The following is a 27,427-nucleotide window of genomic DNA, read 5'->3' as shown; positions in this document are numbered from 1 at the left end:
GAGGGAGTGTCTACTGAATCAAACACAAGTGTGTGTGTGTGTGTGTGTCCTTCCTGTGACTCCACGGTGCAGACAGGGGTTGGTGTTTGTGTGGTTTAGATCCTCTGTTCGGGTTACGAAACGTTCATCACACACACTGCTGAGAGCAGGCGGCGGAGGTCGGGGGTCGTGATGAGGCTGACAGAACGCTGCCTTCGAACAACGAGCGCCGGCTTCAACACGAGGGGATAAATCTTTCATAAAATCCGTTTTGTGAAAAAGATAAATTCAATTTGCAGCAAATTTAAATCAAAGTAAATAAATTAGGAAATGAGATTCACGTCGGAGCCTCAGTGGAAAACCGTCTGTCCCCGTTTGGTTTGGAGACGAACGACCGCTGACGTCTGACGCTGCCAGATGAGACCCTTCAAACCAGCCGGAGCGGCGGAGTGTGTTTCAGGCGTCGCTGTGGATTTTTCCAGGTATTTAATCCTCCGAATCGGCCACAAAGCCCCTACTTTTATCTGTTAATGATTCCTTTATTAGTTCGATCCAAATATGTGCTCATCTTCTGATATATAATCTTTTTTTAAGCAGTATTTCATCCTCCGCAGGAGGACAGGTAAATATAAAAAGTCAAGCTCTCGTTTCTCTGTGAAATGAATTAAAAATGCAGTTTTAATTGCCACGCGGGCGGAGAAAGAAATACCAGAACTATTGTCTACTTGAAACTACAAGGACCGAAAAAAAAGAATCTCCTGTCCGCTCCATCCGCGTCCGTCCTCACCTGATGATGCGCTGGGCGGCGTACTGGTGGAGACATCGAAACTGCGCCGACATGTTGGCGAGAGCGGCCAGACAGTTGGTGTGAAGGTATTTATCCTGGAAGAGGCACAGACGTCACAAAATCATCTCCATGGGGCGATTGAACTGACTCGGTGTGTTTTTTGTGAATGTGAACACTGACCCGAGTCCGCGTCATGTTGAACTGGATGGTGCGGATCACCACCAGGATGAGGAGACTCCCCAGGGAGATCTCCGTCAGTGACCTCTCGGTGTACCAGGAGATGTTCTTCAGCACCTGAGGTGGAAAGGAGAGAAGCGTCAGAACCTCTGGAAATATCTACAGCACATGTGTCAAACTCAAGGCCCGGGGGCCGAATGTGGCCCTCCACATTTTATGTGGCCCGCGAGAGCATGAAAGGTCAGTGTCTAAAAATGAGGTCAAAAGTGTGCTTTGACCAAAAACTACATTTCCCACAATGCTGTAATTCAGCCCATTTTAACTTTGACAAAGCTATTTTGAACAAAGTTAATGTCCTAACTTGTGTCTGATGTTATTTTTCTTTACTCATTGATAGTTTGATCCTTGATTGATGGAGTTCTGTGGGTTTAAAAAGATTTATGTTAGAACAGAGAAACAAACATTTTTTCTGTGTAACTGTAATGTTTGTAACTTGAATAAGTAGAAAATTCAGAGTTATTTAAAATTAAGGAGTAGTTACATTTATTAGTTACATCTGGCCCTTTGAGGACAGCCCCTACGCTGATGTGGCCCTCGGTGGACATGAGTTTGACCCCCCCTGATCTACATCATTAAAAATCGGTTCCATTTGATGAGGTGCAGCAGCTGAGATCCTCCTGAATCTGGAGGATCTATGCTTATATGTGAATCAATGTATTGATCTGTAGGAAAAATCAACCTGATATCTGCATCAAACATTGATCTGGCTCTGCAGCACAATAAGCATCTAAATCAGTTTCTGCATGTTTCAGTTTCCTTCTCTGCAGAGGAAATGATTATCGCAGTGCAGAACCTGCAGCGTGGACGATGTGCGTGAGCATCTACCCACCACCTCGTGTATGGAGCGATTGAAGGTGTCGTCCTCTGTGAGGATGAGCAGAATAATGAGGGCCATGTAGACGTGATGAGAGTTCCTGTCCTCCACGTGATACAGGATCTCTAGGATGGGCAGCACCTGAGGCAGAGGAGGAGGAGGAAGAGGCTGAGCGTGTGCGGAGGTGTTGTCACAGAAGTGATGCTCATTAAATCCTTATTAGGAGCTTTCTGACGGCGTGGATCCGCCGCCGCTGCTGCTGCTGTGTGTGTACGGTTGTGTAAAAGATAAAATTAGCGCATGTTAGACACGAGCGTAAACGTCTAGACAGGGTTTTCTTTTGGAAGCAGGAGCTTCAGTGGGGTGTCGGCCTTCTCACAGAGCGCTGTTAAAGTTTTATTCCTGGGTTCAAATTGGAAGAATCAATCTGTAAAAGTCTGGATTTCTTTCTGGGGAGTTTTTTTTTTTTTGTAGCTGCGTCTTATCAACCGACCCCCAGAAATAATATCACCACCGACACAAGAGAATCTGCTGTCGGAGCTAACGCAGCTAACATAGTGAGTAGCCTTATCTCATTATGCTGCTATGCAGCAGTGCATTAATGCTCAGCAGAGAAAGTGGCTGGAGTCATTACTGCCCCCCCACAATGTAAGCTCTGCCTACATCTGCTAATGATATTTTATAATAGCTGCTATAAATAGGGAATATTACAGAAATGTCACACTGACATCAGACCTAATGAATTAAATTGACCTGCAGTTTCAAAATCCGACTAAATGAAGTGTGTCTGCCGTTAATACTGGAGGTTTGATGATTCGTTGACTGTGTATTTTTTTATATTGTTAAAAAAATGTTTTAAATGTTTTTTATTCGTTTACTGCTGTATTTTTAAATTTTTTTTATAAATTTTTAAAAACAAAAAACATTTTTTTAAATTCTAATTTTTAAAAAAATTGTTTACTGCTGTGTATTTATTACACTTTATTTTCTCGCTACTGAATTGAATAGTTATGTTTTCCAACGTGCAGTCGGACGTGTGTTGGTCTATCACACACACACACACTGATTTTCATTCACCCGATGCCTCCTTCGTCTCTGCTCTAAAGAATAATTGGCGCCGTCAAACGTGGACATCTGCCACCGCATTCATCCTCGCTGTTTACTGGTGGGAGATGAAGGGACGCCATGGGTGGAGAATTTACCCACAAATGCCTCCTCACCAGATTCTCCATGTCGGTCCTGGAGAGCATGTAGGTCCTCATGTTGGCGTTCTGGTGGAGGAGGGTGTAGAGCAGCAGCGTGGCCTGGTCGGAGCGCTGCTGCTCGCACAGCGCCGTGTACAGACTGTTGAAGTTGATCTGGAAGGTGTGCGGCTGCTCCACCGACAGCGACGACGTGTCTGCGGGGAGGAGGAGTACTCTATTACTCTGATATTACTCGATATTGAACGACGAACCGGCCAAAAGCATCACCTTGCGTGTTCCTGAAAGAGGTGATCGCCTGCCGGTAGGGGTTGGGCCAGTCGGGGCCGTCCGTCAGATTGGCCAGGACCAGCAGTAACAGAAGGCTCTGATTGGATAAAGGTAATGGGTTGTGTTCCTGGTCTACCCCGGCTTTGCTGCCAGATCCACCCAATGTGAAGACGCTCCACAGCCCACCTGGAGACACACACACCGACTTAGAAATAGACAAACGAGTGTTACATCTACTTATTATGTGTTTTCCTGTTGTGGTTGATGTGGTAACATCAGGCCGCTCATGAAAAGCACTAAAGTCGTCTCACAAACTCTGTAGCTTCTGACATATTACTGATTTCCGCTTCATAGGGAAATAAACGCACAATATGCGAAGCCAGACCGATGCAATCAAGGTCAGAACAGGCACAATGGAGTCACACGAGACGGCTGGTGGCACCTGAAATTTGAAACAACATAGACGGCGCCACAGAACAAAGAAGCTGGAACAACCAGCCAGCTGGAGCAGAGTTCGTTTTTCTTGTTTGGGGGATTAGAAGGAGCCGAATTTCCTAACACACAGACAACGAAGCACTAAAGCATGAGAAACAGGCGACGTACGCGGCCGACGGCCTCTGGCTCCGGCCCGTCTAGCCATAATGAGTCCGTGAACTCAGCACTTGAGAAATGGCGCAAATGTGCTGCAGGTCAACACCAGTCAGAAGGCTGGGTTTGAAGAAGATGAGTGTGTGTGCTGCCACCTAGTGGTGAGGGATGGAAGACCGGACGGAAATCTGCTGGCGGGTCGCTCATCCTGCGCCGCCGAATCCATCCGATCGCTCTGTCCCTCTACCAAGAGATTCTTATGACTTCATAAGAGTTTGTGGAGGTGAGAAATGCGTTACGACACGCCTCGGGTGATGTCATCATACGGCCTTCAACAGTTGTGTGTTTACACTGATATGAATGTTTTTAGGGTAAGAAGAAGCCCTCGAGAGGGAAACGACTGGTGGCTCTGAGCCTCCTTTCATCCCATCACAATCTCGAGGCCATGCTGTGCCGGTGCCTCGATCCTCTCATCGCCGGTCTGTCCAGTCTGGCCGCCACGTTTCCTGATCTCTGGCACATAAGAGGTTCCTCTCAAACAAAGCAGGTCCGTTTTACCTTAGTGGCTGCTGTTTGTTATCCGTCTGCCCCCGCCTGTCTGCCTGCCCACCACATAAACCCAATAATGCTACACCGCTAAGGCTGCTCCGGGGTCTGGACGGCCGCCCAGTGGAAAAACAGGAGGAGGAGGACGGAAAAAAGAGAAGGTCGTGAAGGGACTCAGAGGCTAAAATCAGAATCTGGGCTTTGGGACAAGGGGGACAGCGGAGAGACCGGTGACACACCAGGAGTCTGGAGCCACAAAGCCTTTCCTCATCGTCATGAGGAACAAACCTCTATGGGAGTAGAGTTGCACACACTTCCTGTTTCTTTCCACGCGTTCCGTAACGCTGACGGCTCGTCGCTGGAGGCACCAGAGGAGGAAGAGGAGGTGGGAACTCCTTCCTCCCGTTCCAGAACATACGATCTGGTGCCGAGACGAGAACGCGGTGAGCAGGAGACAGAATGTGCTCCTCACTTATTAACTCGCATGAGTTAACACACACACACACACAGAAATATGAAAAGTGCAGTAGGAAACATGCAGTACAGGAGATAACCAATCTAACAAATTAAAACATTTTACAATTAAATTTTTCAAATATTTGATCAAAGACTTTTTGATGATATTAAAATATTTCCTTGATAAAAAGTCTAACACTAAATGAAAAGTCAGCACTTCCTGCGATGTGATCTGCTAATGAGACACACACACACACACACACACACACACACACACACACACACACACACACACACACACACACACACAGGGTGTGTTTTCAGGGCCATCAGACTCATTGTTCTCTCTGTTTGCTTGTAGGCAGACAGATGTCTCAGCTAACTGTGTGTGTGTGTGTGTGTGTGTGTGTGTGTGTGTGTGTCTGACACAGTGTTCTAAGTGCAGAAAAAACACCCAGTACATGTGAGACTAGAGGAGCATGGAGTACAGTAGAGGAAGACTTTAATAGAAATCACACTGATACTGTTGTGATGATGGCGCCTTGTTCAACAGATGAGAGGTTCTTGCTAAGGTTTAGCGTTAGAGGCTAGCATTAGCCCCTGGGTGGGGTGGGGGGGCAGTGTTCTCTGCTGACTGGCGGTGACAGAGTGGACCCAGACAGACGGAGACACTGAAAAGCAAACAAGTGTTTGATGGCGCTGGTGTGAGGGGGCCGCTGTCTGTTGTTGGGAGTATGTGTGTGTTTATGGGAGACGGCCACAGACAGACAGGCTCGGGGGGGGGTGGATTACAAATGGAACGGGGCCCAGAACTCTGGGGGCCACAGACAGAACGGCTGCTGAATGCTGACGGATTGCTGATAAGAATCAGCCAGCATCAACCGACGCAGCGTTTATCTGCAGGAGTCCTTTACAGGGGAGGGATGGTGGGGGGCTTCATCATAATAGTGAGACACACATCAACTCTAAGGTGATCAGAGGTCAAATGACTCCAAAGTTCTCATCCGACACAAGAAATGAAGGATCGTTTCACATCTTTCCAGACTTGAACTCCAAAAATCACAACATGGGTGTGTGTGTGTGTGTGTGTGTGTATTTCGTACTCGCCACCCCTGACGCCAGGCCGTACAGCAGACCTCCCTCGTCTTTGGACTCAAAGATGTGTGTCGCTGGAGGACACTTCTCCTGCCGGATGAAGTTGTAGAGCAGCGTCTTCACCAGCCGGCTGGTCAGAGACAAGCTGCCGACACAGAACGTCACGCAGATCGTCACACACCCCCATCCTTCACAGGAAACTCATCAGCACGTTTCTAGGAACTTGCCCTGACTTTTTTTTTTTTTTTTTTAATGTATGAAAACCTGCTTCTGAATCGGAGTTGATTTTTCAAAATAAAAGCGTGGGGTCTATCTAATATTCAAAATGTAATTTCTATGTTTTAAAAACCCGCTCAGCGGGAGCCAGGTGTCGGTGAGCGTTTGAATTATTCAAATCTAAAGAAGTCAAATGTTCCATTACTGTAATTTGAAAGCATCCAGAGGCTAAGCATCTCATTCCTGTTAGAATAAAAACATGACTCCTTCCTCCTCGTCTTCCTCTCTTGATCAATCAGCCGCCTCTCAGTTCTCCTGTGATAAACCTTCAATCCTTCTCAGCAGTAAAAACACTTTGGATTTGCTTCTTATGGGTTTTCCCAGCATCAGCTCCTTGGACGCGTTTCTTTATCTTCATGGTAATTAATTTTAAGTGCTCCCATTTGGCTCCTATGTTGAGAGAACCCTAAAAGAAAATTACTTCTACCCACGGTCGACCCATCCTGACGGCACCACCACACCTCTGAAGGGGTTTGCATCCGCTAGGGTTCACGCTAACGACGAGCCGAGGAAGACAAATCAAAAGCTAACCGCTGCCCTCAGTATTTTATCACCACTTGTAGCATCCTAAAAACGGGGTTTTTTTGGAGTCGAGCTGCTCGTGTGTTTTCTCACCAACGTCCCTTCATGATGTGTCGGTAGATTAATCCGTCTCGCAGGATGTCTTTGTGGAACAGCTGATAGGAGAAGAACACCAGCAGCGTGGTCACCGCCTCGAACAGGATGCTGTAGGTGATGTCTCTGCAGGAAGCGTTGGATGAAAGGGTCAGCAGGTCAACGGAAATCAAAAATCAGTTTTAAATTAACTGAGATAACACAATAAAATGAATCAAAAAGCTGCGATTAAAAGTTTTAATCTCAGACTTAAGCAGGAAATAAATAAACTTTCATTCGAGAGTGTCAAATTTAAACATCTTTAATCCAAAACTTGGATGAAGCATCAAGAAGTAAATGTTTCTGAATGAGACCACCTTAGAAACGCATTAATCACACTCTCTGTCAAACACTATAAATGGAACATGACAGATAACCTTCTTGACCTTTGACCTGAACTGATTCCGACTGATCTGAACTAACAGAATGTCACCATAAGTTCTGGAAGCAGCCTACAGCACTAACAATGGAGGACAGAGGAGCACTGAGTCGTGAAGAACATTGGAGAGTAAAATATACAAGAATCTGGAGACAACAGAACAGAAGATGAGAGGAGGAGGAGGAGAGGAGGATGACAAGCATGACACAACATGGACGAGGGAACGGAGGAGAGGAGTGGAGGATCCCATCTTAATGAAACGGCGACTGTCACTCATGTTTCTGTGAACTTGTTGTGACGCCGCTGAGGAGACTTTGTCTCCGGAGATGAGCTCATTGGACGTGAGCCTCCAGTGACAGACTGGTGGCAGATGGGAGATAATTCCCCCATTGATAAGCAAATACTCCGAAATAATCAGTCATTAAAGCGGAGCGTGTTGGCACGCACGCCGCCCACGCCGACATCACCCGTCAATCATCCCCCCCTCCCCCACGCCTCCTTCCTGTCCCCACAGGCGCGTCTCTCCGCCTTCGTTCCTCTTAAGAATCCATCAGGATCCAGCAACATCAGTGAGACCGCATCTCGTTCTTTACCACGTGATCCGAGGATGGATACAACATCAGTGAGACCGCATCTCGTTGTTTACCCGGTGTTGGCGAATGGATACAACATTAGTGAGACCGCATCTCGTTCTTTACCACGTGTTGGTGGAGTAAAGACGTAGCTCGTGTGTCCTCGTGACTTTCGTGTTTTTCATTCTTTATCATTATTTACATAACATATATAATTAATTATACACAGATAAAGTCGGCATGTCTATTAGTTGATTAAAATGTTTTTTTAATCATAATTTAGGGGGTTTGGGGCTTTTTTACAAGGCTGGAACAGTATACAATGATTTTAATTATTTTTAATGAGGAATTCTTTGTCTTACGAGTTCAGTCACGGAACGGATTCAACTAGTATCTCGAGGTTCTACTTCTGTGCTGCTGAATGAAGAGCATCTCATCCTCTCTAACAGGATTTGAATCCATCCTTCCCTCTCCCTCTGACACACAAACAGTCAGATACTCACAGCAGGGGTACTTCAACAATCAGGTGCACCAGGTTGGACAGCAGCTCCTCCAGGAGGCTCTGGCTGCTGGTTTCTACACGGAAGAATGACGGAGTTATTATATGAAACACACATGGCAGCTCCCTGTTGATCAAAGCAAGTCTCTCTTTGCTCCTTCCAACTCCCACTCTCCCAAATCCCTCACCCCATCCTCCTCTTCATCAATATTTCATGCTTGGTGCACAGAGGAATGGCACTGAAGGAAATTAGCTAATTGGGGTTGTAGAGTTTCTGCGAGACTCACCAACTTAAATTTTTACGAATCGCTTCTCATCGCTTCCAGAAATATAAAAGACTGACTCTAATAAGGGATAAAATTAATTAAACTGATCTTGGTCCAAAATATGCATCATGAAACGGGTGAATGCACTAACCTATCTAAAATAATTAATTTAAGCTGATTGCTAATAATGTTGCGGCGGGTGGAGCTTCCTGCTGCTACAGCCAGCAGCGTTAGTTTTTATCTCTTTTATCCCTCCATTCCTTTTCTAAACTAAGGCGTAATGGAGCTCACCTCCACAGGAGCCCGGCGCCCTCTCCTGGTAGGAGAACTGCAGGTGCAGCTCATCTTCGTTCATCTCCCTGATGAAGACTTTGAGCAGGCAGCGGATCATGAACAATGCATTGTGGGCCTGCCAGATAAACAGCTGACTGCGGAGGAGGAGAAGGGGATGTGAGAGGAGAGGCTGGAGGTGTTTCATTCCACTGATCCGTTCTTCTTGCATCACCTTCTTTCTTGCATCATTTCGTCATCTTTATTGTCTTTAATGTATATTGTATTTAATGAAGAACCTTAAAGCTTCATATAAATCTGCTAAACCTCACTATTCAACCTTAAAACAGACTGGGTGTGAGGAGCGACTGCAGCCTCTGATGTGAACCAGAGGCTGAGGAGTCGGTCTTTGGATGGGATGTCTGACAGGAACGCCACGTGTTGATGGTGATACCTCAGCAGCTCCGTCATGGGAACTCACCGCTTCAGTGTGGATTCCCAGGCTGCCTGTGATCAAACAGGATTTATCACCACTGACATCAGTGTGTTCTCCCATACTCACTCCTGGCATTCTGTGGAGATCTTCAGCTCTTTGGTTCTTCCGAGGAAAATTCTCACAAGCGCACCGAAGTTCCCCGTTCGCAGATTGTTTTGAACTTGGGAAGAAGGACGAGAGAAATGAGCAGCGTTACAAGCAGGGACGGCAACAAGAAAATATTTTTTCCGTTGAATATTAATGTTGAACCAATGATCGGGGGTTCAGGGAGCTTTTCAGTCATTTATAACCGACTTACAGGGAAATTATTGATAAAGAAAACAAAACAGACTAAACTTTTCTTTAGTTTGTCTTATTTTAACTAAACTATCTTGAAGAAGAGGACAACGTCTCTTAACTTAAAGAATTGTTTTTTAGCTTTAAGTTATATTTGTATTTACACTATTTTCAGCTCAAAATTCATACTTCTAGTTTGACTTCATCTTCTTTGCCAAATTCTGCACTGCCTTCTTTAATGCCGTTTCTGGAGGATTTGACGTTCATTGCAGAAAATGTACAGAGCAGTAAAAGAAAAAACAGCAGCACAGATGAAGCATATCATCATCAGAGGAAACCTACTGAGGATCTTGGCCAATGGGACGACGGCCTCTTCCAGCAGCTTGGAGTCTCCGCTGGTTAAAAGGAACGACGGGGAATACGGAAATTAGAAAGAAAAGAAGTTCACATTAAAATTCATAAAACAGAAAACTGAGTTTACATTATTGAAAACGTAGAGAAGGAATATTAGTAAGTGCCGGAACCAGCGAGTGATTTCAGTTATATTTTCAATGATGCTCTTAATTTTTGTTTGTTCTGTAAAATCTAAGAAAATCACATTAAAAATAGAGTCCAAGGAGACGGACGGTCCAGGTACTGGTTAAACAGAATATGTGTAGATAAACTATAACAGATGAAGGTGAGCAAACTGAAATGCTTGAGTAAAGAAAACATCATGAGGTGAATATTTAACATCGATCATGGTGCTGGTGAGCCATGTTTGGACAGGAACTAAAGGCTAACTAGTTCATCTGTTCCCAGCAGAGCGGGACGGACGCTGTGGTTACACTGCTCTACAAACATCCTGTCTACACTAAGGCTGGATCCTGGCTGGAGACTCAAAGGTCTGTCATCAGGTGAACATTCACTGACTAAACACATTACAACCCTCAGGATGGACGTTCCAGGATGTCTGTCCGGAATGAAGGAATTTTCAAAAAAAGTGAGGAGTCATTCAGTATTGAAGCACATCAGATCTAAATATAAATAACTCTTAAAATTTTTTTACACAAATATTTGTAGCAGGGAAGAAGCCTTATTTGAGAATTGTCAATCTGTCATAAAAATCAATTATTGTTACTCTACTGCACAAAACTAGGCGAATGTTTTTCTTTCTGAATGCAGTCCACAAGTACCAGGGCAGACTGACAACTTGGTGTGTGATCTGGTCATAGCTCTGGATTACACAAGAGACCTAGCAAGGCCCGGTGTGTGTTGTATGCTGCCTCTTCTGTTAGCTACACATTACACCACATTTATAAAGTCTGTATTATACTGTATACACTGGATTTAACAGGTTCAGCCAGCTGGTGGCAGATCTGTCTGAAACAACTCATGTCATGACTGGACACGTGTCTAAAAGAAACTGTGTGTGTGTGTGTGTGTGTGTGTGTGTGTGTGTTTACCTGCTGGTGGGGCTGATGAAGGTGAAGGAGATGAGCTGGTTCCAGAAAGGATCATTCTCTGACATGGGCTCGGTGCCCACCAGGGTCTTGAGGCTGGGGTTATCGGCCAGGTCGCTGACATGACTGGTGTTGGCGCCCATCTCTACCGACTCCACTCAGCCAGACTCAAACCCAGACTTCACTGCTTCTTCACCAGGCATACGCCAGATCCTGGAGCAGGGGATAGGATTCGAGGGTTGCTGACATCACAAACACTGATCAACATCTTGACACACATATGCAAATTATAACAGGCCCAGGATAAACAAGAACCCATCAGGACGGCACTAATTCTCATTTCACAGATAGATATAGGGATTAAAAAGGAACCAGGACGTGTGTGTTGTTGTGTAAATGACACACCTTTTGCACATAGGTGTAGCCAGTTCACCAACATGTGCCCAGGTGAGCAGGATAGGGATACAGTTCATACAAACACGTCACCGGATCGAGCTATTTATTTGTTTCAGAGTCAGATCTGGGGTCCAGATACAGCGAACTGTTTCCTGCATCTTGAGCTGCACCTGTTCGACATGACAGCTCATGTTTCTGCTGCTGACATCAAACCTGACTAACGCTAGCTAGCTTAAGCTACTTCCGGTACGGGAAGTAGCCAGTGGAGCCGGCAGACTGCCAGAGGCGTGTGACGGCAGCTCTGAATTAGGATGGAGCCCCAGTTGGGATGACACAAATGAGAACATCGGCCTGAATCCCGGCGGTGTTTCAGAAATAATTGTCCGGAAAGCAGCCACCGTCCACCGGCTGTAGCATCAGCTGACCGCCGGGCTTACCTGTCATAAACGCCTCCCGTCGGTTCCGCGTCTCTTATCTTCTCCCCGGATTAGTAGCCGGTAAATGTTTCATAAAACGAAGTGTTTCGATTAATTCGTAATTTAAAAAATAATAATAAGTATATAATAGAATTTCCCTGTTAATATGAAACGGTTAACTTTACTCTACTACACTCCTGTCATCCATGTTTTCCACGTCGCCACCCCTTACGTCATGACGGCATAGGGGCGTGGTTACGTGATGACGTAGACAGGAGAACGTCCGAGCTCGACTGGATTCAACTAACACAAACACCGCTGCGTCATTTTTACCTTCTAAATATGACTAAATATAAACCTTTTGAAACAATATATTTACAAATAATCATCAGTTTTATTTAAACAAGCAAATTTTAATTCAAGATTAAATATTTGATTAAATCAAACATGAAAGTCTATTCAAAGGCTGACTTATTTGTGCTTTGTGAATTTCTATTTTTAACGCAAATATGGCTTTTACTTTAGAATTATAATTTTGCTTTAGGAGTGCTAACAACATGTTTTTATTGTACCAACAGCTCTGTCTTCGGAGCATGAAAGGGTTAGGGTTAGGTGAGATTTGTAATATTTCAAGTCAGTTCTGTCAAAATTTTAAACTGATGCTAAGAGTCATGAAATAAAAACTTTATTATTTGCAGAAAAACCCCTGGACTCATGACATGATTTATACTCATAAAACACTAAGAAATTCTGCACATCTGCAAAGTTCATACATTCATCCATCTTTGTTCAATCTGAGAAGTTTTATTGAAAAACAAGATAAGATGAAATAATTCACAGTTTGTATTAGATCAGCAGCAGAAGAAAAGCACAAATGAACAACAGAGAAATAATTCTTAGAATGATTTTAGTCATTTATCTTTAAATGTGACACAAATGATCCACTTGAGTTTGAATAGTTATTACGAAAGAAATATTGTGTTAATTCATTATGAACAAAACAACAAAATAATTTACTTAGGTTACTGTATGACAAATTAAGACAAGGTATGCATAAATCTGAAGAATCCAGAAAATAATCCGTTCTATGTAATTTGATAACTTAATTGATATTTACTATACATTAATGGAATATTTACACTGACTTGGAGACAATAAACATTTGGAGCCGTCAATCTGTCTTCTTGTCCGCTGTTACAGTCGATCCATTGGCTGCAGTGTCACCATTGAGTTCAGCCTGAGACAAATAAGAAAATCTATTTCAACACGTTACCAGAAACACAAACACCAGTTAGTCACGATGACTCCCCAGCAGATTTCACTTTAGAAACATTTAGTGTTAGCAAAACTGATGCATCATTATCACTACATAAAGAAATAACAAGATTAAATGTCATCATCTTGTTTTTCTGGTGTAATCCGTCTTTGATGCTTTGTACCTGTGACACACAATGATGCTGAATCCAAACTAAATCTCTAATAATTACGTGTTTAACGTACCTTATAAGTCCCATTACTCTTTATACTTTCTTTGTGGTCACTTGGGGGATTCTCCTGGACTGCTTTTTTATTCCAGAATATATTAATAATGGGTGAAATCACAGGATAGATGAACGGCTCCAGGAACCGTTTGTAGACCCACAACAGGACAGGAATCACAATACAAGGAATGCACACCATGACTGCAGTTCTGACAGGCCACCAAGAACCTGAAGAAAAATTATAGAATTATTTAGTCATCATGGTGGGGTTTTCATTGCAACATAAATGCTATTTTTATCTAGTTTTGGATGGTTTTGTAGCAGTAAACTGCAGTAATTTAAGCAGATGAAAAAAAATTTACACATCTGGGAACTATTATGCCAGAATTTTCCTCCATAAAACAAAGTCACGTCAATGTTTTTGGAAGACTTTGGAGGAACATTAGAGGTCAGGGCTCAGTTCTAGTTAAGACCACATACCAGGCCAAGGAACTTTGATGTAGTCAGGAGCTAAGACTTAATAGTCCCATAAGATACTTTAAAGTTTACTTCAAGGTTGATTTGACAGCTGTTATGAACTGTCAGACTGTTGAACTCACTTCCTGTCTTACAAAGAATCCATTTCAAAATACTGTGTTGGTTTTTAGAAGACTTTTTTAGAAATGCTCTCCTGTTGTGTTACTTCATTTTGGAGCTACATATGGAACATACTGTAAGTTTTCCTCAACACAGTTATTTTAAATGAAAGATGAAGACTTTCTGTGTACCAGAGTCCTAGTTATTCCTTATTGAGGTATACAAGACCTGCATTACTACAGTAAATTACGAACGACCTACTGGCCTTCCTGTCCGCAGTACCCACAAAGTTTCGCAAGGTGGCGACATTTCAACAAAAAAAGAAACTGGAGTTACGTCAACACTTAGCAGCTGGTTTACAAAAACTATTTTTGCAAGTACATTTTCCCCTCCTACATAGTTGATCTAGCAGGACTAGGACTCCAAATTAATTTCAGGATGCTAAAAACTCGTCTCGTTACTGTTTGACAAACACCATAACCCAAAACGTCATTAAGCAGACACTTAGCTAACGCTAGCTTCGAACGCTAGCGATACGTTGAGAAGGACAACGAAGATTCTGAATTATACCAAACAACATTTATCAGCTTCAATTAATTTATTGATTACATTCTCACCCCTGTGGCTCAAAAACTCCCACTGATGTCACGTATTACCAATGTAAAGAGACTCTTTCTTGAACAGGACGTTTCGGATGGCAACGTGAAGCGAAGACAACAGCGCATGCGCAGATTATACTTCCGTTTAGGGAAAAACCGGAAGTGGCTCGCTGTCATCCCCGGGGCGCCTTTCTTCAAAACAACCGCTTGAGTCCCAACTTTGTAAGTCACTCATTTATCATCACAAATTCCAGGAACAGATGTTAAAATGTTTATTTACCGGGACGTTCATCGGAACCACAATTAGCACTGAAACAAATGACGGACGGTTTGATATTTAGCTTGTTTCGACGTCATAAGCTAACAAGTAGCCTAGCTAGATGTAACACTAGCATGACAGTTTTCTGCGTTGTCTGGCCTATAAATAAATTTTTTTTTAATGTTTTGATATTTTTTCAAGACATGTATGTCAACATAAATGTGAAGTGTTTATCCGCCGGAACTATTACCTGCAGAAAAATGTTTCGAACGTGTTTTGTTTTTAGAGCACAATGCCTCTATCGACGCAGTCGCAAGCAGACGATGATCAATATGTGTTAATGGCCAGTATGGATAATGCTCGCAACCTGTCCAACATCCTCAAAGCAATCACCTTTAAAGAACACGCCATCTTCACTGCTACTCCCAATGGCCTAAAAGTCACTGTTGAGGACAGCAAATGTCTGCAAGCCAACGCCTTCATTCAGGTGTTTGCTTCTGAATTGCAATTTCTGATTTCAAAAAAACAACTTTTATTTGTGATAGTTGAAAGAACAGACATAGTGTCTTTCTTCTCTAGGCTGAGGTTTTTCAAGAATTCACCATCAAAGAAGATTTGGTGGGTTTTCAGATCAACCTCACAGTTCTGATGGACTGCCTGAACATCTTTGGAGGAAGCGGAGTGCCAGGTAAAGATAGAGAGAGGCTGCTTTGAGAGAAGAAACTTTATAAAACTGGACATATTTGTAACACAAGGTCTATGTGTGTTTATTTTTCTCCCAACCATATTTATTTTATAATCCATCTCAGATGTAACTGAACTATCATTATTTCTCATTGTATTTTGCAGGAGTGCTAACAGCGCTGCGGATGTGCTATAAGGGGTATGGTTACCCTTTGACCCTCTTCCTAGAGGAGGGAGGAGTGGTGACTGTTTGTAAGATCAACACACAAGAACCAGAAGAGCCAATTGACTTTGATTTCTGCAACGCCAACGTCACAAACAAGGTGGGCTTTCACTCTTTCATACGTAGTGCATGTGTTTGGTTAATAGAAAACGTCATTGACCCCATATCTTCAGAGGCCACACATCAACCAGCTTCTCTTTAAAATTGTTTTAAAAATGTTTATGAAAGACTGTGGGGTTTATGAAAGGTGTGACTGAGTACTGATGTATTTGTGGCTCTTCTTAAAGGTGATCCTGCTGTCAGAGAGTCTGAAGGAAGCTTTTTCGGAACTTGATTTGACCAGTGAGGTGCTGCAGATTACCATGTCCCCGAACCAGCCGTACTTCAGGTGAGCCGTCTATTATTATCTCATAGACACACGTGTAAAACCCCCAAAAGCTTATTGAAACTGTATTTATCCTTCTGTCAGATCTACAGATGTACATTTAGATTGTCTTCAGATTCTTGAGCTTTACAAATATTGCGTACAGAATACTACAGACGCCTCAGATGATATTCTCCTTCTTCAGGTTGTCCACATTTGGGAATTCTGGGAATGCCCATTATGATTATCCCAAAGACTCTGATATGATGGAGGTCTTCCAGTGCACCCAGACACAAACCAACAGGTCAGTAAACAGGAAACAAACCTTCTGTTCTCCTGGGAACTCCAGACGAGACTGAACCACATGTGGAATGAAAATGTTGAACATGTTTGTTTAGTTTCATTTTTCTTTTGAGTCGTCATGTGTCTCTTTAAATCCATTCACAGTACCTTTTTAGGAGACATTTGACTCGTCAGAAAAGCAGAAGCTTCGCCGACCTCAGCTTTTCTTTTGTTTCCTCCACATCAGCATGTCTAGATGTATTAATTATCTATTGATCCCTAAAGAACTGCTAACATTTCCAGGTACAAGATGTCCCTGCTGAAGCCTTCCACCAAGGCGCTAGCCCTGTCCTGTAAAGTCTCTGTGAGGATGGACAGCAGGGGCTTCCTGTCGCTGCAGTATCTGGTCAGGAACGATGATGGGCAGATCTGCTTTGTGGAGTTTTACTGTTGTCCCGACGAGGAGGTGGAAGAGGAGTGATTTAATTTCATCCAGGTGCATTTCGTGAGCACCTTAGCCTGAGCGGTACAAGTTCCCTTTTAGGATGAAGACGACTGACAATGCAGGACAGGCAGTGTCCTTCCTAAATCAACTCATTCATCGTTTGAGTGTGAGCGTTGTTGCTGCTGCGGACATTCTACCTGGTCTGGTTGCGTCTAGTCAGTTGACTGTCACCCAGAGTTCTGACTTTCATGAACACAGGATGTGATTCTAAGAACAGTTCAGAGGATTTTGTTATAATGGAGTCCCTCTGCATGCAGACCTATAATGATAATGGAGATCGTGTTTCTGGAGCTTCTTTTCCTCCGACAACACAGTACTCATGAATTGTCTATCAAACAACCCTGGTTCAGCTGTTGGTCTGTGGTGTCATCCAGTTCCAGCTGTGTTTTTAGGATGATATATGAGATGATGCAGTCTGTGTTTGAATTCTTTTATTTCTGTTTGTAGAAAAGGAGGGAGTACAACATGTACGGAACACAACAGGAGTAAATGAAAGCTTTCTCCACAGCTGTCCGTGTTGAACTTTATCTCTGCACTGAACAAACAAACCAACAGAGTTCAGCTCTGACTGCAGCCTTGTGTTCAATCGGATCTAGTTACCTGCGAGCCATCCTTTGTCTTTTGAACGGTTTGTGTTTGTTCTTCTTTGTGATTTTCGGCGGGGGAGCTTCCGTCTCGATGTGAACCGACTTTTCTTCCGCCGGGGTCATGAAAACGTCGGCTGTAACATCTCTATTCAAATCCTCCTTCGCTTCCGTCCTCTTCGTTTTCTGCATCTCTTTCACCATCTGCTTCTCGCGCACTCGGGCCGCCGCCGCCAGTCTGATCTGTCGCCGGTGCTGCGTGTATAGAGGACATGCGTGATGTAGTGTCAGGAGGATGACACATAACTAATGTCACACTTACAGTGTTATGACTTTTACCATGTTAGGAGATTGGAAGCTTGGGTTTTCATAGAGGGTAGGTCCTCCAAAGCTCCCCTGAAACACCTTAATGAGGTTGAGAACAAAACGGGGGCCGATCTCCACCAGGGAGGCGTCTTCCTCGATGATCTGGAAGTCAAACAGAATGAAAAGGCATTTAACTCCAGTGGATAACATGGTAACAAATGAGCGAACATGAGGTCAGGGAGTGGTGAGGCGTTACCTGGTAGTTTCTGAACCAGATCCTGTTGTCTGCGATGGTGAATGTGAAAACGTGGTCCACGAACGGCTGGCTCTTCGGGTGGTAGCGCGGTGTGGAAAATGTCTGCAACGGGAAATAATGAGATTCTCCCATAACTTTGAATAGAACACACACATTTCAGTGAAAATCACAGATTCTGATCATTAAATGAAGAAAATTGGACACCTTTCATTTTGGTTAGGACTAAGACATCAACTTCCCTGGCTGCCAATGATTTCAATTACATTTGTCAGTGAAAAATAGGCTTCCAATCATGGAATTTAGCATCATGACAACTGATCCAGGAGAAGTTGCGGCAGCTAAAGACGCAACAAAGTTTGCCTATGTCAGCGCTCAACCGTAAGTAAACAGGGTGTCACTCTGAACAAAGCATCTTGGTATCAGAACAGAACAGAAAGAAAACACAGATGTCAGGAGCGTTTGTTTCTTCAACACACCTGTGTGAAGAGCTCCTTCAGTAAAACGTAGTGGGGCTCCCTGTCGAATTTCTGTAAGAAAAAAAAAGTTTTTTAAAGTCTTACCTTCACTGATCGATCAGCTGTTAACATGACAAGAACACAATTCACTGATAAAACGTCAAGACTGTTTGTAACCCAGACAATGAGGGGAAGCTGGAGTGTAAGGACTAAATGGTTACAGGAATGGCTTTTTATGTTGTATACATTTTATTATAAGAACAAAACATTTTCCAATTAGCTGCTGCATTTCTACCCATTAAAACGATCTGGTGTTACGTTTCATTTAGTTGGCAAGAACATGTGTTTGACCGGTGACACTCACAGGATCAAATGACAGCAGAGGTCTGGATCCTTTGAGGCAGTTTCCTGTCATCTTGAGTTCAGCCAGCGTGTGAACTGGAAAAGATAAAACACTCATCACACCATCCACATGACATTCACCGTTGATAAGGACGAGACCGGATCAAACTCACTGTTCTGAACCAGGAACTTGGCAGAGGGTCCATGAGGGCTGTTTGAAATCCTGGAGAGCATTGAAGATGTTTTGAATTTGTTCCACAACATTCATGAGAAAAGTTCTGCTTCATGCGTCTACAATCATCATCTACTCACCACATGTAAAGATCCTGCTTCTTCTTGGCCTCGAAAAAGAGGCATTTGTTGCAGTTTTTCATTTCACAAACCTAGAAAAAAAGTTTGACTTTACTTTAAAACATGACTAAAAAAATCAAAAAAGTGTGTCTAACAGGAGAATAAAACAAAAACTGACCTCATTAACGATGAATAACTTGTCCTTTCTGTCCATTTTGGTATCTAACATGAATGAATGAATACTTTAATAATCCCAAAGGGAAATTATTCACAGACAACAAAACACGTGTAAAAATGTGGAAAATTATTATTTTTCAGGAGGTTCTGTCCCACCGACACGAACCTGCTTTGGAATGCGGCATCATGGTCCTCAGGTCCTGCATCAGATGCCTCGTCCTGAAGTTGATGCCTCTGGAGGAGAAGATGAGAACCCGCTCCTTGTTGGTCCATTTGCCCTTTTCAACACAGAACCGACACCATGCTTTGAATGCAGTGTTCGGTTCGAACGGCCCGTTCCGATGGAGAAATCGAACCGCCTCGGACAGTTTAACGTATTATTAAATTCAGATTGTGAGCACATTCCGCATGTTTAGCTAACGTGTTAGCTAACATGTTGGCTAACAAAACCAGCGCTTACCAACGACACCGGCGGCGGAACCGTGACTTCATTCTTGTCGGGTTCTGGTTCCGGTTCTGTCGCTCTTTCTCTGCTTTCGGCCACTATTTTACCTTTCTTTGCTTTTTTATCGACATTTGTCTGCGCTCCACGTTTTCTCTTGAACGCCGACATGGTTGTAACTTGTGGGATGCCGCAAATCTCGCGAGGCTTCGGTGTGAGTCGCACGATGTTAGAGGCAGAGAGCAGTAGAGCGCCTCCCCGTGGTGAGGAGGTGGTACTGCAGCTCAACCCTTACACCTCGGTTTATGTCTCACAATTTCTGAGTCATTATTACATCATCTTCTCTATTTTCGTACATTATTTACTCTGCATAGAAAATTGTATAAATTCTTAGAGCCCCTATTACTGATTTAATGACGCAAAATATTATTTAATGAAGCACTAAAGTCAAGAAAGGGACATTTCTTTTACCTTTCTCTCGGTCAGTATGAATGTATTGACAAACTTGGTTCCTTGAAGACTAGAATGAGAACGTTTCCAAATTTTAAGGTCGTGTTTCTTTTAATGTTATATTTTGTAAAAAAAAAATTCGGTGGTTTTGGGTTCTGTAGTTCTAATTAAATGAAAAGTAACTTAATGTTGGATTATGGTTGTTTTTTTAGACGCAAAACATCTGAAACAATTTGTTGAATCGGAGTCTTGAAGTTCAGGCTGCCGCCACACGGAGGCGCTCTTGGACCAGTGTTTAAAATGAACTTGATTACATCAGCGACTGAATCAACTGCAACAATTACATTCAGGACGGTTAAAAATAATTAAATTATCAAGAAACCATGACAAAAAACTTTGGTGTCAAAGGTAGCATTGATTATGTCACTGATCGAACTTTATCACGTCATTCGTTAAATTACAAATAGTGATGATTGGGTCAACAAAGGAAATCAGACGTTCATGAACAACTCTGATTTCTTCAATAAAATGTTTTTTTGTTTTATGCTTTTTTTTAAACTCCTGTCCACCGTTGTCATTGGTAACAGAGACGTTTTCTCATTGCTCTCATAGTAAACATGAAGACGTTCTCATCAGCACTGCTGGATTTGATCTTTTATTAGACGTGTTTTCACTTCCTGTAAAAAAATTTTACCAAGCAATGGAAACCTGCTTAAACTCTGCTGCCATTTGTTATTTATTATTTTCTAAGTGGTGCTGAGGAAGAGCAGCAGTCATCCTCACTCCAAGGAGTCAAACAAGAAGTAAAAATTTGAATTTTTTATTTATTTTATAACTTCTTACTGCAGATGTCACAGATCCAGACAGATAGAAAACAGTTAGGCCGTAGAGGGGTCAGGGGGTCCGGGTCCAGAAGAATTAGAGTCATAGTCCCCTGCACCTCCTTGCTCCTGTCAACCAGCTCTTTCTCAGACCTCCCCCTCCTTCAGAGGACTCCTCTGCATCTTCATGAAATCTCCCCCGTCTCTGAAGCCGGTAGCACTGGATGACCTTCATCAGCAGCTGTGACGATGACGATACGGATGCACCCAACGACAATCAAGCATCTGCTGAAATGATGCCGTCTGTTAACGATAAAATCTTTCTGCGATTGTGAGAGATGCAGCAGACGACGACACGACAGGGAAGCCATGTGGATCCTGTGAGACCAGAATGAGGGAACGAAAACCAGATGTGATCATCCTGTAAACAGAGAGGACATCTACAGATACACACAAATAAACCTGTGTGTTTGTGGATTGGACCAGAATGGTTGATGGTTATGGGGTTAGAGGTCAGAGGTTAGAGCTTAGGGTCAGCTTAACCTCTAACACCACAAACTTCTTAATTCCTGAAACATAATGACTGATATCACATGAGCCACACTGTGATAGAAACGGTGCATCGTGATCTCTTCCACTGAGCATCATTAACTGGTAACTGCTTTAATACTTAATATTAATTAATATTAAAATTAATTAATATTAATTTCTCCTTACATTAATTCATAAGCTTAATGTAGTATTGCATCATTTCATCTTACCATATGGTATCATATTGTATTGTATCACTGTATCATATCGTGGTTTTCACCTGTAGAATTCAAAGGTGGATAAAACTTTATTGATCATGACTTTAAAAAGGCTTAACTCGGTATTTGTGTTCACACAAATAAAAGACATTAAACATATTTAGTGGTGTTTCGTCCTCTGCTCTCACTTCACCTCCACTGTTAATTTGACCCTTGACCTTTGTCATACGACAAGGAGTCTATTTATAAATATCTACTAATGGACTAAAAGGAAAGTGGAAAGTTACCCACACGTGTCCGTTCTTGTGTAAATTAAACTCCTGTTGATCTTTCCAGAGCAGAAAGTCGCCAAACGAGACGACGAAACCCGAGGCAGAGTAAATAACGTGAACAATATGTGGCCGCCTGACGACTGGGAGCCAAACATGGGCTCCCCTTTGTTTCTGTTTTAGGTCTCAATACCTCCTCTGGGGGGGCGGGGGGTGTTTAGTCACCCCCGGCGACTAAACACCCCATTATGGCTGCTAATTTAACCCTAATCGTGTTTTCACTGAAAACATCTGATAGTTGATGAGTTCAAACTTCAGATTTGTGTGTTTTGTTGCTCTACGGGGGGGGGGCTTTAATGTTTTTATATTAGAATTTGATCTACTCTCATTTTGATTGGACGGGGTCCCTTCAGGTTCTCCCGCCACTTCCTGCTAAAAACTCTGACTTGAATAGTAGCAGTAGACAATTGGATGTCAGCCGGGCGCCGCCGTTCTGATTCGACGATCCAGCTGACCTGCATGTACGGCTGACTCAGCAGAAATCCGCAGGTACATCAACCACGGATCACGGCGTCTGTCCCCGCCGAGGCCCGACCCGGCCCCTCCGTGATGTTTTTTTGTTCCGCTGATGAAGACGGATGACATTTCTGCTCCCCCACGTGTTTCTGTCAGCGACCAGCCCGACCTGACCGGGCCGGTGTCGCCGGCAGGAAGCCGCCTCCACGGTAATGGGGGGTGGGGGGAGTCTTTGTTTAGCCTCTGCAAATATTTCATCACTCGCCGCCCCAACTGGCCTCTCGCTGGTTTGCAAAGGATGCGTGAAAATTGCAAACGCACACAGATGTGGTCATGTGACGCGGCGGTATATCTGTCACTGGTTGTGGTTTGTTCTGAGGGTACATTTCGCACATGTAAAAGTGTTTCCGTTCTGACGTTGGTGCTCGGGTTCTCCCAGAGGTGTTGTCATTTAGCAGCTATAATAACCGGATGTTTCCTGGAGGCGTCGGCCGAGAGCGAATCAGCGCTAACGAAATAAACGCTGACGACGTCGGACGTCCGCATGAGCAACACGGTGCTCAGAAACGCTTTTTGCAGTTTGTTCTTTATTTCCCATCCCTCCAACATTAACATCAACAGGTTGACACACGCAGACTTCCAGGGGCTGGAAATGCTGCTTTCATTTCTTTACTCATAATAATTCAGAGAAATCATCATCAATCGTATTTTCGGTCTATTTATGGACGCCGTTCTGATGATCTTCAAGAGCCCAAGCTGCATTTTCCATCCTGGGAAAAATCAGTTATGACAACAAAAAGCAGCTCAGTCGGTGGATTTTCCGTTTGCCTTTCCAGACAGAACGACGAGTCGGGCTGTTTGTTCCTGTTTGTACATTTTTAACCCTTGTTCTAAGGAGCTAAGAGGGATAAAAGGGAAAATCAAATTTAGTTTCCTATGTTAGATATAATTTAAATCCAGGACATTTCCTTAGAAATTTGATTGACCCCCACTTTCTGCAGTAGGAATACCATAAATAACATTTCAAGCACACGCGTCTGCAGTAGAAATCTTTGATTCAGATCTGAAATGTGGATGAGCTCCAGGACGGGACATTTCTAACAAATATTTATATGATTTATGAGGATGATAATTTACGAGTGCCTTGCTAATCAAAAGGTTTCTACGAGAGTTTGAACACGCCTGAAACCCCCCCCCCCCGGGCCTCATCAGGAGCACAATGACGACTTTGTTCTCGTCCTGTTCTGAAGAGCTGTGTTTAATTAGATACACAAAAAACCACAAACCCACGGAGAGAATCGGACATTGACTGATTTTATTTGATTTACTTATTGATGACTGTCTGAAAGAAAAGACGTGTTTGGAAGGAACTCGCTGAAGAATCAGAAATTAAAGCGATTATTTTCCAAAGAAGGTTTCTTGGGTTCTATTAGCTTTTCTTTAGAGGCTCCGGTGGGAGACGTCTCTGCTTTACTGATGGACGCGAACACGCTAAAAAAAACCCACGTGTAGTCATGTGCAGAAATTGTACAGCAATATCATGCAAACCTGCACATTATCATATGCAGGATTTAAAGACATCATGTGCAAAAATACCTCAATGTTGTGCAAAAACAGGAGCGTATTTTCCATTTACTGAATTCATCCAATCAGCATCACTTCACATAAAGAGAAAGCGTCCCGTTAGCTCATGCTAACCCTCATGCTAAATCGTTTTCTACACTCCCGTCACAATGTGGGCGGAGCTTGTTTTGGCAGGGAGCCAAAGAATGAACATGCGAATTAAAATTTCAGGCTTTAATTGTTTTGCATGCTGTTTGCTGAAGGACACCGAGTAAACAACCCACCGGCATCCGATCGGGTCGGGTCGCTCCGGGTTAAAGTAGGTCACGTTAAAGTTGTGTTACATCTAATTTGATGATTATATATGCTCCGCCCCCCCCCCAGATCCCTCCCCCTTCCATATTTACCTCACATAAACGCTGTGGGGCGTGAGGTTTGTGAATTCTGCCAGAAAGAAATAGTTTAAAACTGTTGAGACCTGCTCGTCTGAGCCGCGGTAAAAACCGCACCTGAGCGCCGGCGAGCCAATCACAGCCTTCAGAAATGTCCCGATTGTGAAGGAAGAACTTTAAGGTCGACAAAATACTTTCGCGTGTTTCCCTTCCAAGCGAGATAAAAACTGTGGTGTCCATCTAAAGAGTGTTTCCAGGTTGTACAGAACAGAATGTCAGTTCTGTTTCAGGTTGAACTCATTAAGACGAGGCGGCTTCTGTAGTTTATGTGGTTTAGTGCACATCTAGGACGGGCCAGTAGAGACACGCCGTCTGCGTTTTCTTCATTATTTTGCTCAATAAATGGAGATAATAAGTCAGAAATGTCGACTGGAGCAGCTTTCATGGCTTCGAACCAAAATCGTTTGATCAAAGTTGGGGTTTTTTTTGGTAAATTATCAGAACATTCCTGTGATTCAGAGCGGCTGAATAAAATCAAGGTGAATCCAGGTGCGTCTTTCATGTCACACACAACCTGTCTTACCTGGGCCCTAAAAGCCTGAGCTAACTCGAGCTAACCCGAGTTAACCTGAGCTAACTCACGCTAACCCGAGTTAACCTGAGCTATCAAGATAACATTGTCGTTGTGACCTCACCTTGGATCATTTTCCATGTCAAACCCTCATATAAATCAGCTGACATTTTAAACAAGGTTTATGGTTGCCTGGACGACAGCCAAATCTCCACATGGACCCAGCATTATTAATTAACCCTTCAGGTGCTGCACGTTGACTCGTTCAGGTGCTCTGAGGTCTACACAATCAAATGTCGGTGCGGTTTGCGTCTGCCAACAGCGGGTTTGTTGAAGCTCCTATGATGGATGTGTTTACAGCATAAAGACAGCTGGAGCGTGTCGCTGGAAGCATGTATGTTTGCTTACATGACTTTTTTTCAGTTCATGTTATGGCAACACTTATGGTGCAAAAAAAAACATCTGGTGATGGAGGGAAAAGTCGAAGTTTGTGATGTTTGGTCGTCAAAAACATGTTTGTGTCTCCCTGGTCAGAGGGGTCAATAAAAATCTACTGACGGCAAATAAAGTTTAATAAAAAAATAAGTAAAAATAACCCATTAAGGGTTAAATGACTGTCACCAAAGGTAAAAGTTGAACATCTCCAGACGGATTCACCTCTGTGAACACCAGAGAACCAGAACCAGAACCAGGATGCTCCTCACTGGTGCAGTTTGTGCTCTACTCCCACATGACCTCTGCGATCTTATCATGCAGGAAAACACGCTCGGCGTTCCCAGGACTTTTTCAGTGCTCTCTGTTCCGAACCTTCAGACAGAAATTGGGGGAATGGTGGGGGCGGGGGGGCTTTTAATCTAATCTGGAATCCGGAACAGAAGGACTTGAAACTCGAGCATCTGATTGTTTTTAAATCAAAAATGGAGAGACGAAGAAGAAAATTCCCTTCAGGGTCGTTTTAATCTTCTGTAACGATGCTGATTGCATTCAGTAAAATGTTTATTAATGTGTTATAAATGTCATAATTCTAATTGATCCCATTAGAACTTTGCCTGTTATTACTCTGTCTGCCTACAGCGACATTAAACTCATGTTTTAAGGGTTCCTTATCTATATATAGTATGATCAACAGCTCAGACATGTTTGGCAAATCTTAGTCATGAAATATGATGTGGAATCCAGCTGTGCAGCTTGGAGGATGGTGGAGGAACGTGAAGGCGAATCAGGACTTGCTTTCAGCGATGTGTTCCCATATTTAGGACAAAAGGGGGCGTTCGGGGAGGACCAGGATCTCGGCGTTGGCAGGAAAATATGCCAACAAAAACCACAAAGCAGCGAAATCAAAAACAACAAGCAGAAGAGAAGGGAGGAGGAACATCCACGCCTGATCAGAGAGCCGACGATTGATTTTCTCTTCACGTTCTTAATAAACGTTATTTAGGGGAAACCGGTCAGGCCGTTTCTTTAAGGTGGTTTCCTTCTCTTCCTGGGAACGACCAGCGAATGCCAGGTTTGGTCACATGACCTGACTGATTCGTGACCCTCACCCCACAAAGTCGACCTGAGCTGCGATGGAGAGGTCAGTTTTGTACTTGAACCAGAGGGAACTCCAAAATACCACTTTTCCCAGAGTTTTGTGGCGCTTCTGGTTTTTTCCCCCCATTCCACCGATGTTTTCTGCAGAATCGTTTCAATAGCATCAGACGTGGATAAATTCCTGAAGGAAAATATATCAGGGAATAAAAAAACACCCTGATAGGAACACGTAAAATTAAGTAAATCTATGATAAACATCTCGTTTCCCTCCTGCAACCTTTCTCCAGATGATTCCAACCTGGAACTCTTCTTTCCTCTCCTCCGTCGTTACCTGATGACTTTACGTCACCTTTAAAGCAATCTAATTATAGATCCTACTTTTGTAACCTCCTGCGTACAAAACATCTGCTTTCCAAAGGCTTAATCCAATCAGAGCTGCACTTGTAGACAGCTTTAATGACCTTAACTCCACCTAAAATATGGACTAATTTGCCGCCGCAGCAGACGGCTGACATCATCGTTCTGCTGTTGCACCATCAGGGATCACGATTGTTCCCTCCCAGACTGGAAGGATGTGTTGTTTCACCTTTTCCTTGTTTCAAAGCATTAAAAACGATGGAAAAATCATCCGGTTCCTCTTCTCCATCAGTCGTGTTCTGCTGCTGCGATAAACATTTCAAATCCTGACTTGTGAGAATGAAATATTGGTTTTTGAGAGCGAGAGAGGTCACATGAAGGTCAGAGGAAGGGGCGCCTTGAGGTTTGGGGGCCTGTGGGGACATTTTAACACCTCGCACCAGCGACCACGCCATCGTCTTGTT

At 43.4% G+C, this 27,427-nt stretch overlaps 3 protein-coding genes across 3 annotated transcripts in view; 1 reads left to right on the top strand and 2 right to left on the bottom strand.

The window, feature by feature from the left end:
* The window catches only part of dym (dymeclin), a 30,578-nt gene extending 18,451 nt beyond the window's left edge, over window positions 1-12,127 (bottom strand). The window contains exons 1-13 of the mRNA XM_068334847.1: window positions 11,938-12,127; window positions 11,108-11,317; window positions 10,005-10,057; window positions 9,453-9,546; window positions 8,912-9,048; window positions 8,359-8,431; window positions 6,866-6,991; window positions 5,983-6,119; window positions 3,290-3,475; window positions 3,038-3,216; window positions 1,833-1,958; window positions 947-1,060; window positions 767-861 (exon numbers count right to left, since the gene is read on the bottom strand). Coding sequence (XP_068190948.1) covers window positions 767-861; window positions 947-1,060; window positions 1,833-1,958; window positions 3,038-3,216; window positions 3,290-3,475; window positions 5,983-6,119; window positions 6,866-6,991; window positions 8,359-8,431; window positions 8,912-9,048; window positions 9,453-9,546; window positions 10,005-10,057; window positions 11,108-11,247 — 1,460 coding nt within the window. The 5' untranslated portion in view covers window positions 11,248-11,317; window positions 11,938-12,127. The remainder of the gene's footprint in view (window positions 1-766; window positions 862-946; window positions 1,061-1,832; window positions 1,959-3,037; window positions 3,217-3,289; window positions 3,476-5,982; window positions 6,120-6,865; window positions 6,992-8,358; window positions 8,432-8,911; window positions 9,049-9,452; window positions 9,547-10,004; window positions 10,058-11,107; window positions 11,318-11,937) is intronic.
* Window positions 12,128-14,703: 2,576 nt separating this feature from the next.
* On the top strand, window positions 14,704-17,083 carry rad1 (RAD1 homolog (S. pombe)). Its single transcript, XM_068335498.1, has 7 exons — window positions 14,704-14,794; window positions 15,118-15,318; window positions 15,411-15,519; window positions 15,681-15,838; window positions 16,026-16,126; window positions 16,308-16,406; window positions 16,688-17,083. Exons 2-7 carry the CDS (start codon window positions 15,124-15,126, stop codon window positions 16,863-16,865), a joined length of 840 nt encoding a protein of 279 aa, XP_068191599.1. The 5' UTR covers window positions 14,704-14,794; window positions 15,118-15,123; the 3' UTR covers window positions 16,866-17,083.
* Window positions 17,084-17,284: 201 nt separating this feature from the next.
* bxdc2 (brix domain containing 2) lies at window positions 17,285-20,055 on the bottom strand. The gene is made up of 10 exons (XM_068335497.1): window positions 19,761-20,055; window positions 19,467-19,578; window positions 19,302-19,345; window positions 19,145-19,215; window positions 19,006-19,055; window positions 18,855-18,928; window positions 18,512-18,562; window positions 18,036-18,137; window positions 17,813-17,941; window positions 17,285-17,728 (listed from the first exon to the last, which is right to left on the bottom strand). Exons 1-10 carry the CDS (start codon window positions 19,911-19,913, stop codon window positions 17,486-17,488), a joined length of 1,029 nt encoding a protein of 342 aa, XP_068191598.1. The 5' UTR covers window positions 19,914-20,055; the 3' UTR covers window positions 17,285-17,485.
* Between the last annotated feature and the right edge of the window lie 7,372 nt (window positions 20,056-27,427).

Source organism: Antennarius striatus, chromosome 15 (genome assembly GCF_040054535.1).
Source record: "Antennarius striatus isolate MH-2024 chromosome 15, ASM4005453v1, whole genome shotgun sequence".
NCBI lineage: Eukaryota > Metazoa > Chordata > Actinopteri > Lophiiformes > Antennariidae > Antennarius > Antennarius striatus.
Note: the sequence above shows the minus strand (reverse complement) of the source record. Positions and strands in the feature narration are given on the sequence as shown.